This window comes from Mesoplodon bidens (assembly GCF_964165515.1).
Source record: "Mesoplodon bidens genome assembly, chromosome: 8".
NCBI classification, from domain to species: Eukaryota; Metazoa; Chordata; class Mammalia; order Artiodactyla; family Ziphiidae; genus Mesoplodon; species Mesoplodon bidens.
Window position 1 is genome coordinate 94,318,845 of NC_138165.1, and position 17,743 is coordinate 94,336,587.

At 56.2% G+C, this 17,743-nt stretch overlaps 1 protein-coding gene across 2 annotated transcripts; it reads right to left on the reverse strand.

Moving 5' to 3' along the window:
- Window positions 1-657: 657 nt before the first annotated feature.
- Window positions 658-16,981, reverse strand: TMBIM1 (transmembrane BAX inhibitor motif containing 1). 2 transcript variants are annotated; one of them, XM_081243041.1, is made up of 12 exons: window positions 16,866-16,981; window positions 8,027-8,259; window positions 6,718-6,818; window positions 5,901-5,965; window positions 5,633-5,686; window positions 5,128-5,178; window positions 4,560-4,599; window positions 4,274-4,311; window positions 4,008-4,095; window positions 3,602-3,697; window positions 2,498-2,551; window positions 658-2,109 (listed from the first exon to the last, which is right to left on the reverse strand). In XM_081243041.1, the coding sequence occupies exons 2-12, from the start codon at window positions 8,217-8,219 to the stop codon at window positions 1,963-1,965; spliced, it is 927 nt and encodes a 308-aa protein (XP_081099167.1). In that variant the 5' UTR covers window positions 8,220-8,259; window positions 16,866-16,981; the 3' UTR covers window positions 658-1,962. The 2 variants fall into 2 exon arrangements, with proteins under 2 accessions (XP_081099167.1, XP_081099168.1); XM_081243042.1 differs by lacking the exon at window positions 16,866-16,981 and adding an exon at window positions 13,922-14,237.
- Window positions 16,982-17,743: the final 762 nt, after the last annotated feature.

A 17,743-nucleotide genomic window follows, 5' to 3' on the forward strand; every position in this document is an offset into this window, starting at 1 on the left:
GTGTGCTCCCTCTCACAGAAGCCTCAGTGTTCCAGGCTGAATGGTTGGGGAAACCACAGAGACTTAAGTACAAGCCTAGGCTCAGGCCCTGGGGACCAAGCCCTCAGAGCTGCTGGCCAGGAGGGTGGGGTTCCACTCAGCCTAAACAAATAATAAAGAGAATCAAAGAAGGCGTTCAGGGTGTGGAGTTTAAAAAAGCACTTAATCCTCTTGGCTGAGTCCAAATGACTCAGCCTCTCTGGGCCTCAGTTTCCTTGTTCCTTAAGAGGGATTGAACTAGTGATTTCTAAGGCAGGAGTTCTAAACCTGAACATTGTGGTCCATCCCCACCCCCACGCCCCATATGTGAAATCGTGTGTACACATCCAGTTTTGAGGGGAAGAGAATTCATAGCTCTCATGCACTTTTGTAAAGGGTCCGTGATGCAGAAAAGGTCATGTGCAATGGCTCTGAGCGGCCCCTGCCAGACCTGGGGGTGAGGGTTGAGCCATCCATCACCAGGAAGCGCTGGGACAAAGTATACTTGGTTATCGTAGAAAGGGTAGACGATACCAAGCCAGAATGCAAAGCTAGGATGTGGATGCATTGGGCAGAGCCAGACAAATTCTCCCAGAGCTGACGACACCTTAAAGTGAAGAAAACCAGAGCCAAACAGGGTTTTACCTTCTAAACATTAAACTTTATTACATTTCTGGTTATGTCCTTTTGTGGGATATATTTAGGACCAAATACTTAATAGAGAAGCCCTAATTATACCCTTGGGCTGATTGGGTCTCCACCCCAGCCCATAGAGTGACCCTTGTCCTCCTTCCCCATTCCAGCTTGAGGCACTTGGTGTCATGAAGAAAGCAGTAGTTGGCTGGAGAGACGGGGCCCAAGTCTTAAATCCCCCAAGCGTGAGTTAACAAACTAAGAAGGGTGTCTCCTCCCTCTTGGGGCCCTCGCCGAGTTAGCAGAAGGGAAGAGCCATGGGTACAATAAAGCTTCCGTATCTCTCAGGGTGGGGGACGCCAAGGCACTTCCCCCGCCCACACCCCAGTCTCTCTTCACCCTGGTTACTTCCTGGCCACACAGCCAGGAAGTGGTGATCCTACACACCACCCCATCTCCTGACCTTTGTCCCTCACATTCTGCTCTGAGCAGCCTGAGCACAGGAAGCAAGAGGTCCCTCTGACTAGAGATCTCAGAAGCACCAGGGAGGCCCCAGGCAGCTTTGGAGAATGGGGACCAGGTGGCCGCAGAGGGGCCTGCACTACCACCACAAGCCACGAGGAAGCCCCGGATAGATGCTGCTCTGTATTGGCCTCTGCGCTTGTCTTTGCTCGCTCTCCTCTCCCTCCCCACCCGAAACCCAGAAGATCAGTATATATGTGCTGTCGAAAGAAGAGGCTGAAGCAGGGGAGACCCACGGGCACAAGCCCCCTCTATCTTCCTGAGTCGGAAGGCGCCAAGGGTTGCCGAAGAAGTACAGGATAATGCCTATGAGTCCAGGAGGCGGGGGGCAAAGCTCTCTGGCTTTGTTGGGGGCTGAGAGAGGAAACAGCTCCAGCTATCAAGTCCAGAAGCCCGTGGCAGAAGTGGGAGAGGAAACCCCATCACCAGAAAGTCCCTCGTACCTCTCTTATTCCATTTTAGCTATCAGATAGGCTCTTTTCATCCCTCCCCACTGCAACCCCAACTGTTAAGGATTTGGTGCCCCATAGTGGGCGGAGGGAGAATGCACATCTTTGGCCCAGTTCCTGCCAAGTCCACTAAGGGCAAGAGTGAGTGAGTCCCTAGTTCCTCCAACCCCACCAAGTACCTACACATCCACAGCCAGAGAGGCTACCCATCCCCGGACAGAAAGGAAAATGGGCATATTACTTGAGGGGAAGGAAAGCGGTCTAGGCGCAGACCCAGGTCACAGGGCCCAGCCCTCTAGGGAAAGGAAAGTCCAAGGTAGGGCGGAACGGGAGGTGCTCCTTAATCGCGATTCCCCAGGAGCTGCAGCACAAAGGTGAAGATGTAGACAATGTCTGTGTAGATCTGCAGGGCACCGGTGATGTAGTCCTCCGGGCTGATGGTGTACCTCCGGTTCCCCAGGACCAGCTGTGTGTCGTAAGCCAGGAACTGCAGGACAGGAAGCCACACATGAGGACCCAGGGGCTCAGTGGTCAGCAGATGTGTCCTGGGAGCCTCTGGGCCATTAGATGTGCTTAGGGAACACATTAACGAACAGCAGAACACGTGGTCTCTGCCGTTAAGCAGTTCACAGTCCAGAAAGGGAGACAGACACACCGTCTCCATAATACGGCCCACTGACTGTTCTCATAGCAGGCGGTGTGAACAAGAGATGACGGGAATGCGCAGAAAATCAGTGGAACCTCTGGACAGTAGGGAAAGGGAAGGAAGTAGGCCCCCCTCCCTGCCTCCCAAGCAGCCTACATCCACCATCCTCCCAGTTCCTCCCCTCTGTCCCCCCAGCTCCCCTTCCTAGAGGGGGCGGGGCCTCACTCACCAAAGTGAAGCAAATGGCCCCCAAAGCAGCATAGACCATGTGCAGCCAGTAAACCTGGGGAGAAGGGACAGGAATGGCATTAGAAATCTTAGCATAGCTTGGACTGAGGCAGCCCTCAGGACCATCTTTCCCCCGGATGTCTGGCCAAGTGCGAAGATCCAGGAAGCTAGCTACATGAAAGGACTACTTCTACCTTCCAGATCCTGGGAGACATTAAGAATAGTAACGTATATGGTAGAGAAAACAGAGGCCATCGTCCAATGGCCATATAAAACCAATCACAGCATCCTTTAGCCTAACCAGTCTCCGAAGTTAGTCAAGGTACAGAGGTGTCCACTACGCTTCTGGAAGAAAGAAAGTGGTTGAGTTCTAGCTCTGGGAGGGGCAGACCCAGGCAGGCACTGCTTGAAGAGCCCCATCGCCTTTACCCTAGTCGTGGTCAGCCTTCAATAGACCGTGTTCCTGCAGCCCAGCCTGGGAGGGACAGACTAAAGGAGAGGGCTGGGAGGGAAGCCCCCCAGCCACCCTGATAAACAGCAGAGTCAGGGAGCACCCCCAGGGCAGCCCTGCTCAACAGCCCTCCAGGGGCCTGTCCACAGAAGGGCAGGGCCAGCCATGGTCAAGTGGGCAGGCGGCCCTCCCATTCACGTGCTTCCCCTTCCAGCACTGTTCTCCCCTCCCCGCCAATGAGGCTCCCCTCAGCCTAGGGGCCTCACACGCTGCCCCTCCCGCTGACTGGAATAAAAGAAGCGTTAGGTACAGTGACCCCTAAGGTCCCTTCCACCCAAGCCCATCTTCTCGGTCCTCTGGGTTCCTCTGGCAAGCTGCCTCCGAGAACCTGGTCTCAGCTATCAGACAGATCTAACCACTGCTTCCCATAGGAATCCCATGATGCTATCCAGGGCCTCAGGTGCTGTGGCTCCCAGGACCTGCCATTTCCAAAGATACCCCAATCCAGAGGATGGCGCTTCAGCGTGGGTGCCTTTGCTAGCCAGTCGAGAGGTTCTGGAAGCCAGAGGCCTGTGGGGCCTGCTACACCACGATATACAGAAAGTCTGCCCTGGGCACTGGGTTCAGTGACTCCGGCTCTCCCGGGACACTCACATATTTGAAGGACAGCACGATGGCAGTGACAATGCCAGTCACCATCATCACAATCCCCAGGACACAGAAGAGGCCTGTGCACGAGGTGAAGTCCACCTGCCAGGAAGAGAGGGGGAGGCACGTGTCAGACAGGCCACCTGGCCCAGCCTGCCGGGCCCTCCCTCTTCCTCCAGGGAGTCCCAGTGCTGCCTCCTGGGGGCCATGGGAGTGACCGTGACATTCTAAGGACAGATGTAGGAAGCAGTTTTGTGGATGTAGTTGTGAAGGGGGTTAAGATCTCTAAGGGAAATGCCTGGCATAGGGGTGTGGGCCCTTCCAAGCCTGCTCACATGCCAAGCCCGGAAGGCCAGGTCTGTATAAAACAGGGGGATGGGGTGGCCAGGGAAGGGCCCTCCGGTGCCCTCACCTTGGTCTGGAAGCAGAAGATGGTGACTGAAATGGACACCACAGCAGTGATGATCATTGCAATGATGACGGCTTTGGTTTCATACACGCTGCAGGGAAGGAGTTGAGAGAGGCCAGAGGCATATGCCACACACGAATGACTCCAGAACTACTACCGCTGGAAGCATCGTGCCCAGAATCCACCCATAGAGGTGGCTGCCAGCCCAGAGATGCCCCACGCTCCCCTAATAAAACACACCACCGTGTAGTAACCGTCCTTGAACATACCTGGAAATGGTGCCGGTCATGTAGCCCATGGCAAGAGTCTGAGGGAAGGACAGAGACCAGAGTGAGACACTTAAGAAGAGAGCCGGAGCCCTGGAGGCACGGCCAGGAGGGCTTGCCAGAGCTGGCGATACGTGTGACTGAGCAGGAAAGCCCGGGGAGACCAAGGGCAGGGGTCAGGGTAAGGTCAGGGAGAGAGCTAGGGACATCTTCCACCACGGTGTGCCATCCCTTCCCTGGGACCAGCCCTCCCTCACCATCTCCACACCCTGGACCTTTCTAGACTCACAAAGAGGGTCAGCAGGATAATGTTCCATGGGAAACGGCGTCTGAAGGGAAAGAAACCATAGTTAAGTGGTGTGGGGCCGGCCAGGTCTCAGAGGCTCCGTTAGCAGAAGGAAACTCTTGGCTTATGTGCCTGGAGAATTAGGCCTGGACTTGGGGGAGGCGAGGCTGGCATGGCCCTTGATACCTGCTCAGGTGTCTATGCAGGGACAAGAGGGACAATAGGACAGACCTGGGCTGTGGAGCCACAAAGACCTGGATTCGTTTGCAGCTCTCTGACTACCTGTGTGACTGTGAGAAAGCTCCTCGGCCTCTCTGAGCCTTGGGTTCTTCCTATTTGTTAAATAGTTTAAGTGCTGCACATCTTGCAGGGTAGCTGTAAGAATAACAGCTAGATAGCTAAATAGATCCCGCACACGCCAGGCACTCTGCACACAGCCGAACGACAGCCACCATCACCATCATCATCACTGCCGGTGCGTCTCCACTTAGCTGCTCTGAGAAATCCCCTTTCTGTGCAAAACAGCCCCACACCCCCATCCCTTCCCACTGTCTAAGTCTCTGGGACTCACCTGGGTCCCTGGCAGCAGGCAAGGATCAGGTACGTGACCAGGAACACAGCACTGGGGAGAAGAGACAGGGAAGTCGTCTCCAGACCCACTCTGCCCCTTGGCCCCCTCCCGGCCCAGCCTGGCGGCACTCACCACACCAGCAGGCTGGAGGTCCAGAGAGCTATCTAGAAGTGTGAGGGGAAGCTACCCAGCAGGACAAGATCACCCCAGCCAGGGGCACTGAGCACATCTGTAACAGGGGGTGTGGCCAGGGAGGAGGCTGCAGGAGCCACCGCAGAGAGGCTGCCAGAACACGGGGACTGTTCTGCAGGATGCACGCTGCCACCAGTCCCCCACCCCTGGCTCTCAGGACTTCCGTGACACTTACACTCGGTGGCACACACCCACACTTCCCAGCACAGCTGCGAGGGCCCCTCTCCCAAAGGATCTGATCCCTGCCCCGAAAAGCTGGTCAGCTGTCACCCCTCCTCTCCTTGCCCCCATGCAGAAAGGAGCATAGACTCACTAGGATGCGTAGTAGACGGCCAGGTTTGCCCTCACGAACTCGCTGACTGGCTTCCTGTGGAGCAGGGGGGACAAGAGAGGAGTCACACCACGGCTTGTCTGCCTCCCTGCCGAGGCCCTGCCCCCTCTTCTCTGATCGCCCACAGCCCAGCTCCTCTTCCAGTCCCCCTGAGTTGAGGGCCCACCCCAAGCCACGCTCCCAGCAGGTGACCCAGAGCCCAGGACCCCAGAGCTACTTCCCAACGGTGCCGAGAGGCCTAGAGACTCACACAAAGGTGAAGATAGCGATGATGGCCACCGTGATGAGCAGCTGGATGGAGATGATGGTGTAAACCTGGAACACAGGCAGTGGCGGGGAGCACGGTCACCACCCTGCACTCCCGGCCTCTCCCCAGCAAGCAGCCGGCCCCTGAGACCAAGGAGCCCAAAAGACCTTACCACCCTAGCCCTGGCCCCTCTTTCAGAGCTAGGGAGGAGGCTCCTGCCTCATTCTAAAGGACCTACTCTTACTCCCCTTCCACTTGGGAGCCTGCCCCAGCTGCAGCTTGGCAGAGAGGCCGCCCCCAGTAAGGGCTCAGATACTGTACACGCCCCCCGCCCAGGGCTGACCCCCTCCCTGCCCAGCATCTGGCCTCCACTGGCACTCACCACCCTGCCTCTGCCCCCTGCCTCACCGCACTCCCAGGTACAGCATCCGCGCCTGCGGCGGTTCGGCCTGACATTGGTCAGGTATCTGTCCACCCCGAGCAGGTGCCGGGCAGACGGGAGACGGGAGGCAGGGGCTGTGAGCGAGTGAGTCAGTTCTGGCTTCAAGCTGCTCCCGTCTAACAGGAGAAGGAAGCTTGCAGGGGGCAGAACGCTTCAGCAGAGGCTGCCCAGATTTTCCCAGATTGAATCTGCCCCCAAAACAAGGTCAAGGAACAGAGGAACAAAAGGCGGGCGAACACAGGTTAGAGGAACTGGGGTCCCCTGTGAGGACAGTGCAGGGCTAGAGAGGACCCGGAAGGCAGCAGCGCATGTGCGTGGAAACGAGTGTCCCCCGGCTCCGTTCCCCCAGCCCCAGGGGCCTCCCAACCCGTATCTCACCTTTCGGATGAAGGCGTGTCGGACTTTCCTGTCACCCCACTCTCCAGATCCGAAGTTGTCACTCACAGCTCTCTCCTCCCCATCATAGCCCTGGCCTGGGCCTGGGGACAGATCACATATGACCAGCTGGGGACCTGGGACGTGTGGCCTCAATCCCCAAGCCTCCACGGCACTATCTCACAGTCTCACGTATCTCCAGCCAAGAGACATGTGTTACAACTCAGGAACTCCTCAGCCAGGTCCTCTAGATACCTTCCACATGACCAGAGCTGGTACCACAGGGAGCAGCGTACCCCTCCCTGGCCAAAGGGGGCTTAGGTGTGACCACTCCGTCAGCATGCATTTACTGAGGGGTGTGAACACCTGTGGTCACGGCCATCAAGGGGACACGATCTCGTGAGGAATCCAGGCAAGCGCGGGGCAGAGGGGCTGGCGGAGTCAGAGCAGGGACTCGGGTGGAAGGAGGAAAAGGAAGATAGAAACAGCGCACATGTGTGGAGGATGGACAACCGAGTGTGCAGACTGATCTACATCAGGCAAACATTAGGACTCGGGGAAAACAGAGATCTCGGGTATGCGTGCACAGGACGAGGCATGACCATAAACGTGACTGATGTACCAATATTCACACCAGAACGCGTACGGCCAGATGACAGTTGGCTGCGCTCCACGATTCCAGAGATGCTGCAGGGGCTCAACACATTCTTTGAATGCCTCCTTGGGAGCTGCTTTCAAAATCCGCATGTGAGCCACACAGGAAAATCTCACCGCATTTTAATCTCATCTCATTTCTGACCAAATTTACCAGCCATGATGTTTATCAAACATCCAAGCGACTTCTGGATGTTTGCGAAAATCAGATGTTACCTTAAGAGATGAGGATTTGTCAGCACCGAGAATATTAAAAAAAAAAAAAAGTCCTTCGGGTTCCAAAGGCGGTTCCTAAGGAAGTGGGGAGTGTAGGTGGGGTGGCAGCTGCCACGCTGGGCAACGGAAACGGCCTCCTCGGGTCATGGCTCTGAAGGAATTAATTACTCCACCAGCCACTTTCTCATCTGATGTGTAAGTTCTGGTGTGTGTCTTATGGACCCAGTCTCCTTTCTGAATAAAGGGGCTGGTAGGTGGTCCAGGGGGCTAGGAGCTGAAGGAAACAGCAGGGAGGTAACAAAGATGGGGAAGCAGAAGGAGAGAGCTAAAGAGAAGATGAAAAAAGGGATAAAGGAAGTTGAGAAGGAAGGAAAGGAAGTAGCCTCACGTGCTATGAGTATTGCCTCCTCCCACCCACCCCCACTGCCCTTCAGGGACTCACCATAGTTCATGGGCGTCGGGTGGATGGGGGGCATAGGCTGTGGGTAGCCAGCAGGGTGACCGTAGCCAGGCTGTGGGTAGGGAGGGTACCCGCCAGGCAGGACAGATGGCTGCCCGTAGGCCCCCGGGGGCGGAGGGTCATGGTACAGGGGGTTGCGGTCCTCATACGGAGGCGGGGCACTGGGGTGGGACATGGTGGCTCACGGGCTGAGGGGAGACCCCAGCTGCTGGGACCTGAAAGAAAGACGAGAGAAGCAGTCATGAGTGCCCAGGCCCCGCTCACTCAGCCCCAGTCCAGCCTGCCTCTGTGGAGAGGAAAGCCTCAGACTTTCTCTCCCCATCACGGCGCGTCACTCCCTGCCCACAGGCCACCGTCCCCATCCCCCCAGTACCACCCACCCCACCAGCTCAGCCCCTGCCCCTCTGCCTTCACGCCAGCCCTTTCTGTGTAGCCTCCTGCCAGCAGGAGACGGGGATTTAGTGCGGGAGCCCGAAGCAGTCACTGGGCATCAGTGGTATGAGAGCAGCGGGCCTGGGAACCACGCCGCCCCAACCCCTATGCTCACCTAAGAAGGCCTTCCAGTGACCAGGGAAGCCGCCCGATGGCCCCAGCAAAGCCACGGGTGAGTCACAGGGCCAGCTGGGACCCATTGAAGGGGTTAGCCCAGCACCCACAGCAGCTGGCAGGAGCTCCCGGCCTGAAAGGCAGCGCTGGGGAAGAGCCAAGGCCCAAAGTGGAAGACAACAAGCTAGCCCCAGGGCTGGAGCTGCCAGGCCTGGAGGAGGAGGGCCAACGGTGGCAGGCTGAGTCAGGGGCCACCCGAGAGGCCTGAGCAAGTGGGTGCACGGGGATGGCCCCTGGGGGTTGGCAGGCTGCACAGAAGAGCAGGCCAGAGACAGGACTTTCTTGTTCCTTCAAATAACAGCCAAGGAGCGTCAGGCATGCGACAGCCTGTGGCTGCCACCACTCTCTTCGTGGCCTTGCCAGGGAGTGGAGTGCCAGGGAGTGCAGGGCCCCGAAGCCCCCTGGGAGGGGGAGACGCACGTTTCGAAAGTCAAGTCCCTGGTGTTCCTGTGATTCCTGCCTGTTTGCCCCCCGGGTTGGCGGCCAGGATAGGAGAGAGCGCTGAGGAGTCACGCCACATCCAGCCAGTGCCTTCTCTGAGGCAGGAGAGCCCCACAGCCAGGGGAGGGCTGAGGAATGAGGAGAAGGGAACCCCAGAAGCAGAGCCCAAAGGGACCCCAAAGTTGTACAGCCCCAGATGCTCAGCTCCACTAAGGGAATCCAGGCCCAGAACAGTGAAGTGACTCCCAAGATCACAGAACTAGCAAGTGAATGGCACAACCAGAACCGAGGCAGGCTGAAGGTCCTGGGTAGGTAGGTGTCCTCTATATTATGCTGTGTTCTTTAGGCCCTCTTATGCCAAATAAATGGCCCTGGGGCCTGGTGTTCCCCTCTGAGGTGGCAGAGATGAAGACTTGGGAAAAGCTAAGGAGGAGATTCCTGGAAGGGCCCTAAGCCCTGACAGAATCTGGGCCCCTTCACAGGGCCACCACCGGCCCCTAGCGCATCTCCCAAGGGAAGAACTTCAGGACCCCACAGGGAGGAAGCACGCCCAGATCGAGGTCAGCAGACATCGCAGAGGCTCTGCCAGAAGGGCGGGAGAACTGGCTCCTCTTTTGAGGGCACGCTGCAGAGTGCAGGGAGCAGATAAAGGATTGTCTGAACTCTTCTCTCTCGACTGGGATAACACAGAGAGGGGAAGGTAGCAGGGAGGGGCGGGGAGGAGGGCTCGAATAACAGGCCGAGTCAATGAGTTATTCTGAGGAAAGCTGTTCTCCATCTTCCCAGAGTGAATGGACCAGAACAGCAAGAATGTGTCAGGTCAGAAATAAGAAAACCTTCCTGACAGTGAGGGTGTGACACAGCAAACCTTCGAAAGCAGGCCATGGCGGAAGGCCCCGCATGGTGGGGTACAGCACCCTGAGGAAACAGGGAGCGGAGAACGGGGAGACCCAACACTGAGTGGTGTGAGTTTAAGAAACAGGGGTAGTAAGTGTTTTTGAAAATATTCTGGGTTTGTCAGGGTAGGGCAACATTCATAAGCGGTTATAATACCTGCATCCCCTTAATAGACTTTTTTAAAAAAGGAAGGGAGAGAAACTGGACTCTCCTGCCCCGGGGCAAGAGGCTCCTTCTTCTGACAGCGCCCTCCCCCCCTCCCCCTCCAAACACCCCCCCTTAACTCCACCCAGAGGACAGCATCCTGTCTGCGGGAAGCAGCCCGGTGGCGGGGGGGGGGGTGCCACCTGTGGAGTAGGGTTATCTTGTCGTCACTGCGGTGGGCCCAGCTGACAACAGGCTAAACACGGCCCGCGAGACACTGGCAGGAAAGACCCTGTGGTTGGAGGCCCCAGCCGGGCCACTTGACAGTGATGTCACCATGACCTGGTCCTGTGGGCTCCTCAGGGTGCACCTCTGTGAAATGACGTGAGTGACCCAGATGATCTCTGAGCTCATTTCCAGCTCTAACGGACTGGGACTTATCTGACAAACCCAGTTACGCGCGCGGGGCCTGCCCTTTGCCCGGCCAGCCAGATGCACCACCCGCCAAGCCAAGCTGGGCAAACGGGTCCCTCCCCAAACCAGAAGGTGAATCAGGAAGCTCGAGGCCGGCCTTGGGTAGGCCACCAGGACTCTGGGGTTCCGGTCCAGCACAGCGGGCCTCTGACTCATGAAGTCGCCCTCTGCCCTCCCTCGCCCCTCCCCGTGACGCTTCTCGTTTCAGAGGAACTCACCGGTAGACCTCTCCGCAGGGGACACAGAAGCTCACAGTCCAGTTCTCTGAGGGCTTAGCCACCAGCCCATGCTCACCAGAGACCGGCACTGACCACTTTACCTCACTATGTGTCAGTTTCTCCATCTGGAAAGTGGGTTTAACACTCTACCAGAGTTGTTATAAAAATTAAATGAGAAAATACATGTAGAGTACTTAAAATAGTGCCTATCTTTAGTTGTTATTTCATTAAATCCTTATGATAGCCCAACAGGGTGGATATGTTGTTATCCCTTTTTACAATAAAGAAATAGAGGCTTGGAAGAATTAAGTCACTTGCCCAAGGTTACTTAGCTAGGGTGTGATGAAGTCGGTCAGCTCCAGACCGCCTCCAGGGCTCTTAATGTCTCTGCTCTCATCCTCATTTGGACACCCTGCCTATCCGAACTTCACTTCACTTCTCAAAGCTTCCCGTCTCAGACCCTCTACTGACAAAAGAACGCTCACACACCAAGTGGCCACTGAACCATTCAGCCCCTTCCACCATCCCCATGGTCCCCAAACCCTGTGCAACCACCAGGAGGAGAGAGAGTGGTCAGAGATGGAGATTCTTAAAGGTCAGCACTGAAAGGAAACTCACTCATCTAAGGCAAGCTGACCCCTCCCTTTACCAGCCAGCCAGCGACAGTGCAGGAGGTAGAGTGACCTGTCCCTGGCCACAAAGTGGGGCCTGGGGCCAGGACCACATCCCAGCTCTCTGGTGTAGAGACCTGTGCGCCGGAGATGGAGAGAGTGTTCAGGCCAGTCAGGGGAGTAACTAAGCTCCCCTCCGAGCAGAGGGGCAGGAACCTAAGGCCCAGGGCTGCCAGCATGGGCAGCTTCTGAGTCTTCTCCCTGGCCACGGCCCGACCTACATGGAGCACTGGCCACTTCCACGTCATTAAGGCCTCAGCTAGGGATGAGGTTTGGGCCTGGCATGTGACTAGGTAGTAGGGAAAGGAGGAAGTGGTCGGTATTTACTTTCATGACTATGACTAAAGTTGGGAACCGCAGGAGAACGTGGAATCCAAAGGGAAGGAGGGGAAAGAGGCGGGAGAAGATACAAAGTGAGTATGATTGATACGCAGAGACTAGAAACCAGGAATCTGGTCATCTGATTTCCGCTGGTAGCTACTGGAGGGGCTCACAGTCTCCAGGGGCCAAAAAGGACCTTTAAGTTTCCCCATCGGAAGCCTGAATTTTCCTAAAATACAGTAGGCATTCGGCTTGTTGTTGGCATACACACTCCAACAACAGGAAGCAAGGCTGTTCCACTGCTGGCAGCTTGAATCATTACAGCATTCTTCCTCACAATGCAGTTTATCAAGACATTCAGACTCCACCCCATCCTTGCCAAGTTAGATCTAAGCTTGCTCCCCATCCTCATGACCCCATTCTCATGTCCCATCAGGAAGGGGCCAGAACCTCTCCTTTCTCCTACATGACCCGCAGGCCCAGCCATCGGAAGTGGGTGGGCTCAAACACAGGATGTTGGCTGTCAGGGTTATCAGAGGCAACCGCGGGGAAGCCATCTCCTTCCCCTGGCACCATCTCAGTGTGGCCAGCATGCTCCCAGCCAGCTGGGGCCCAGGTTCAGGCTCCCTGGGGGGCATCTGAAGGGTTAAGGCTCTGGAATCTGCTGAGAGGAAGCTGAAGCTACTGGGGTTACAGCAAGAGGGTGCATGTGTATGTGTGTGTGTCAGAGGGAGGAGCGGAAAGGAGCAGCTGACTGGTCCAGGCAGCCTGCCCTCCTCCCTGCCAGGAACGGGTGCCCGAGCCAGAATGGAAAGAATAGCTCAGAGTGCGCATCTCAGGAGACCCCACCCAGCCGGCACAGCAGCGCAGCCCCTGGCCTGCTGTGACCAGGCCTCTTGTGACAGCCTCCTTCCCTCCCTTTTCCTTTACCTACCCCAACTCCCCCAGCTCTTCACTCCCCTCCAAGAAAACACTTCACCCTCCTAACCCAGCACGTAGCCAGGAGGGCAGAGGAGTAAAAAGATCCACCCAGGAGTGGCTGGGCACGCCACCAGGCCTGACGCACACAGACCAAGGGGCCCAGAATCAACGTATCCTTCTGTCCGCCTGGCCTCTGTGGTCAACAGGGTGATGCCGAGAGGATCTAAAAACTGAAACGTCACAGCTGGAATGAACTTTAGAAATCATCTGGTCATTTGACAGTCCAGGAAACCCCAGAGCCAAGAAAGTTCCTGCCCAGCCCGTGACAGGCCTCTTGGTCATGGGTTTGGAACTTTCATTCCCAGCCCTGCCCGCTGTCTGAGAACTCAGAGTGACAGACGCCAGCACACGCATTGCTGAGTCAGAGCCAAAACAAGTCCCCATCCCCCCGCTCTCCATGCCCTCCTGCTCAGAAACAGATAAGGCTGCCAACCCATGACCTCCCTCCCACCCTGGTCTCTAACCAGGGTAGCCTCTCTCCAATCGGAAACTGAGAAGGCGGCTCCAGCCTCCCAGGAAGGGGAAGCCACCCTGGAGGGCATGGGAAGACCCAAGCACTAGGGTCCCCCCATCACCCTTCTCCAGGGGAGCAAAGCAGTGTCACCAGTGCAGGTGATCTCAGAGACCCCAGCCAAGCCAGTGGTCAGAACAGCTGTGGAGTGCAGATAAGGAAAGCAGACAGCAATAACCAGGGCTGGATGCAGCTTCAGAAACACAGCCCCATCCATCTCCTTTGTGTTTCATCTTCTCCTACCTTTTTCAGTTGAACTTCAAGATGAGGAGGGGGAAAGTCAGACAGATAATTAACAACCCACAGTGGAGAAGGGAGACAAACCCCTCCCTGCGGTGGGCAGGGAAGGAAGAGAACCACTTAGAGTAGCAAGTACTGTGTATTTACTACCGGGTACCAAGGATGTCTGCTCCTCACAAGGGCCCTATGAGGGGCATCTCCTTATCCCTACCCTACAGATGAGAAAACTGAAATTCGGAGAAAACCCGATCCAAGGTCCCAGAGCAGTCAAACAGTAGAGATAGGTCTGAACCCAGATCTGACGTCTGACTTAGAGCACCCTTTGCTTTTACACCTGCCTGGAGCAAAAGCCCCTGAAGCCCCCACCAGTCACCTGTGTGAATAGGCCAACACCAACACGCGGGGCCAGCTGAGGTAGTGAAGACCTTTCTCGTTGACACCAATTCCTTTTCCCTCGTGGAAAGTTGATCTTTGCCAGAGCCCTGGGTTAGGAGGCAGGGAGCTGAGTTCTCGTCCTGGCTCTGGTCCTGACTCCACTGTGTGAGTCAGGGCTAGCCACCGCACATCTCTGGACTCAAGTTTTCTCATCCATAAAGCAAGTGCAGTGAACCAAAAGATCAAAGTCCATTCGGACTCTAAGAGTCTCTGCTTTTGAATGAACAGCCTAACAGACCAGAGCAGAAGGCTTCAGGGCGGAATGACTTGCTTCCTAAAGAATCTCCGCTGGATGTGAAACTGGTCTGGAGGATGGCTACAGAGGCAGAGGCACAGGGCATGACCTGGGCCTGGGGGTGGCCATAACTCCCTCTCCTCCCAGACTGCCCTCTGGACCCCGCGGCCAGCATCTCCTGGGTCTCACTCACCACAGAGCCTGCAGGGAAACAGTGACACGCTGCAGAAGAGAAAGAGTACGAGGCAGGAAGTCAAGAGATCTGGGTTCAAGTTCTAACTCTGTCACTAACTAGTTGTGGGGATACAGGCAAATGACCTCCTTTGGCCTCCTTTTCCCCCAAATCAGCCCACATCGGGGAAAGGAAGAGGGATGAGTTACCCGAACCAGAGAGTGGAAAGCTAGACTCATCCAGCCAGGCATTTCCCAGACTGCTCTAAAGAGCACCGCCCCAAGAGATGTTAATGGATGAGCTCAGAAACAGATAAGTCTGAAAAACAACCCATATCCCCTTTTGGAAACTCACAAGGCACAATGGCATAGGAAGCCTCTGAGAACTTCTGCACTGAGCAAACGTGTTGGGCTTTGTTCCTTCAAACTTCCTTAAGGCTGGAACATTTTTATCAGGGCACACCTAGTTACCATCCTGTGGTGTGCTGGCCAGGCCACCTTTGTTTTACAGATTGACCTCAGAATGATTCATGTCCTAACTCCTCATACCTTGAAACCCCTGTCCTCACCCCCAGGCCCTCAGAATAGTCGCATTCAGTACCAGGCAGACCCCCTCACTCTCAGAGCCGGATCCTCTGCGAGGGGCCCTCCTCTGCCCTGTCCCCACAGCTGCTATAATCTCCAAAAACGGGACTCACTGCCAAGGGCTGGGGGACATCTCCAACCAGCACAGAGCCAGGAGGCTGCGATTCCCTAACATCGCCTTCATGTAATAGGAAAAAATACCAATCATTACATACGAGAATAAGGACTCATTCTCATCCTCCTCCCTGACCCTCTAGGTACCTGGCACTGTGGCACTGTGGACTTCCGGGCATCATTTCTACTTTAAAACAAGGCCCAGGTTTTGGCCTAGATCCCCAGAATCAAGGTTGGAAGATTCTGTCAAGGCCATCCCCTCCACGGCATTCCCGACAGAATACTCCAGAAAGCCCACATCAGGGTTAACCATACTGTTAGCAGAGACCTTCTCCCCAAGTTGCTGTGTGAGCTTCCACTCTGGCCCTTCCAGTGTGTGTCCCTTGCCTGGGGCTTCTGCTCTTTCTGAAGGGTCCAGGGTGACAAGTTTGGGGGATGGAGGTGCTCTTCCAGCTGAGCCATTCCCATGGGAGGAGGCTGAGCTGAGGTGGCTATTACCCCAGCTCATGAAGTGAGCTTCTCCCCACACCTGACGTGTACCCTGTCATTACCTCTCTGAGGTGCCTGTTTTTACAGGTGAGGCCCTGAGGTCACGGCACAAGATGACAGGAAGTCAGGGCACTTGACCCTGTGTGGTCCCACCACTACTTTTAAGTTTTAAACTGGCTCTCTGGGTCCTCATGGCTGGAGAGGTGGGAAGAGCAGGCAGGTGAGGTGGAAGTATGGCTGCCCCCTTGCCCCTGACAAAGCAGCCCCAAGGGAGCGCTTGGCTCCTCCTGCCACCACCGGCCAAGCCAAAGGCGCCAGCTTTGAAACCAAAGCTCACCAGGGGGATGAATATTTCAGAGCCCCAGAGAACTGGACACCCGAGGGACCTTCCATGACATCTGCCTCTGTCCCTGGTTCCCAGGCCTACCCCCCTCATCCCATGTCCAGGTTCCTCGGGGGGAACCCCAACCCCTGGATACCACACAGAGGCCACCGTGGGGTCAGAAGGGATGGTGACCCCCAGTGGACAAGAGCTGGTGCAGACCCCGCAAGATCAGGGCCGAGCCTCCCAGCAGCCTTCCTCTATTGCCCCTCCCGCTGTCCCGTCTCCACGGTCTTCCCCTTTCCCATTTTCCTGTTTGGTTTTTAGTCCGGCCCAAAGAGGCCACGAGGAGGATAGTATTGGTACTTCCGGGTAGCTTTCTGAACCCAGTCTGAGCGCAGTGGCTAGAAGGGGGTGCACTGAGGCAAAGTCGTGCTGACAGAGGTGGCAGGTTCCCCACGCCAAGAATGGGGGCTGCTCATGGCTTCCACCCGGTCCCCAACTCACTCAAATACTCGGTCACCTGTCTACACCAAAGCTGCCACCAGGGCGTGCAGAGCCAAGCCGAGGCCAGGCCAGGCCCTGGGCCGCCTCCCCTCCCCCTCCCACCAGCTTAAGGCCGTGACAGCCTTTATCCCACGCACAGCTGGCCACCCTGAGGCTGGCACTGTGGACACGCCCAGCGACAGATACGCGCCAGGCAGCGGGGGACAGGACACCCTCAGACCCGGGCCCGATCGTGCCCACAACCCGCGGCTCGGCTCCCAAGGCTAAACAGGCGCTACACGCCCGCCCGGGGCGCACAGGGAAAGAGAAACTCCAAAGGTGAGGGAGACAGAGCCCCATTCTGGCCCGCTGCGCCCTCCAAGAAAGTTCGGGACCACATCCCAGCGCCGCCCCGGCCCTGGCCGGGTCCCCGCCGGCCCGCGGCCCCCCACTCCCGCCGGCCCCGGGCCCCTGGCTTGCCTGCCGCTCCCGACGGTGCGTCCGCGGCCTCCCGGTGTCGCAAGTTGGGAAGCCCCTCGCCGGCCTGGACTGGACTGGCGTTCAACGCCCCGCCCCGTCGCGCCGGCCACAGCCTGGCGCTGGGGTCCGCCCCTGTCCCGCCCGCGTCCGCCCCGGTCCCGCCCGCGTCCCGCCCTGTTCGCGCCCCTCCCAAGTCCCTGAGGACTTACTAGTATCTTCGGATTTTAAGGCAGTACGTAATCATAGTTGGAAACTCAAAACTACAGGAAAAGATCACCTCTTCCCACTCCTCCCGACTCCCAGCGGCAGGTGCTTGCTTTTGATGCTTCTTTGCCTATATATATCTACGTATTTTACTTGTTTTGTACGATGTTTTGCTTGTCGCTTTTTTTTTACTTCACAGTTTTGCATGAACATTTTTCTTGTCACTAAATATTCTTCAAAAGCATAATTTTAAAGCCACAAAGTATTCTATCACACAGCTATTGCTGATTTATTAAATCGGTTTCCTACTTTTAAGGACATTTAAATTCTTTCCCATTTTTCGCATTATGAGACATAAATCAGTGATGAACATCCTTGACAATACTATGCTCTTAAGCCAAATGTACTTTTCAAGTTTTAAACTTCAAGCGTCCAAATGCAGAGATAGATGGAACTTAGAACCTCTGCCCCTGGGAACTAAGACATTGCCTGCCTGAAGTTACTTCAACCAGGAAAGCAGGCGTTTTAGAGTCAGAAATCCTGGGATGTAGATCACTACCATCAGTGCACAACATTGTGTTGGGGGCTTTGCACCTGTAGTCTCAACCCTCACAGCCCCTAACGGTAGAATGTACTAGTCATTCCATTTTACAGGCAAGGAAATAGGTTCTGGG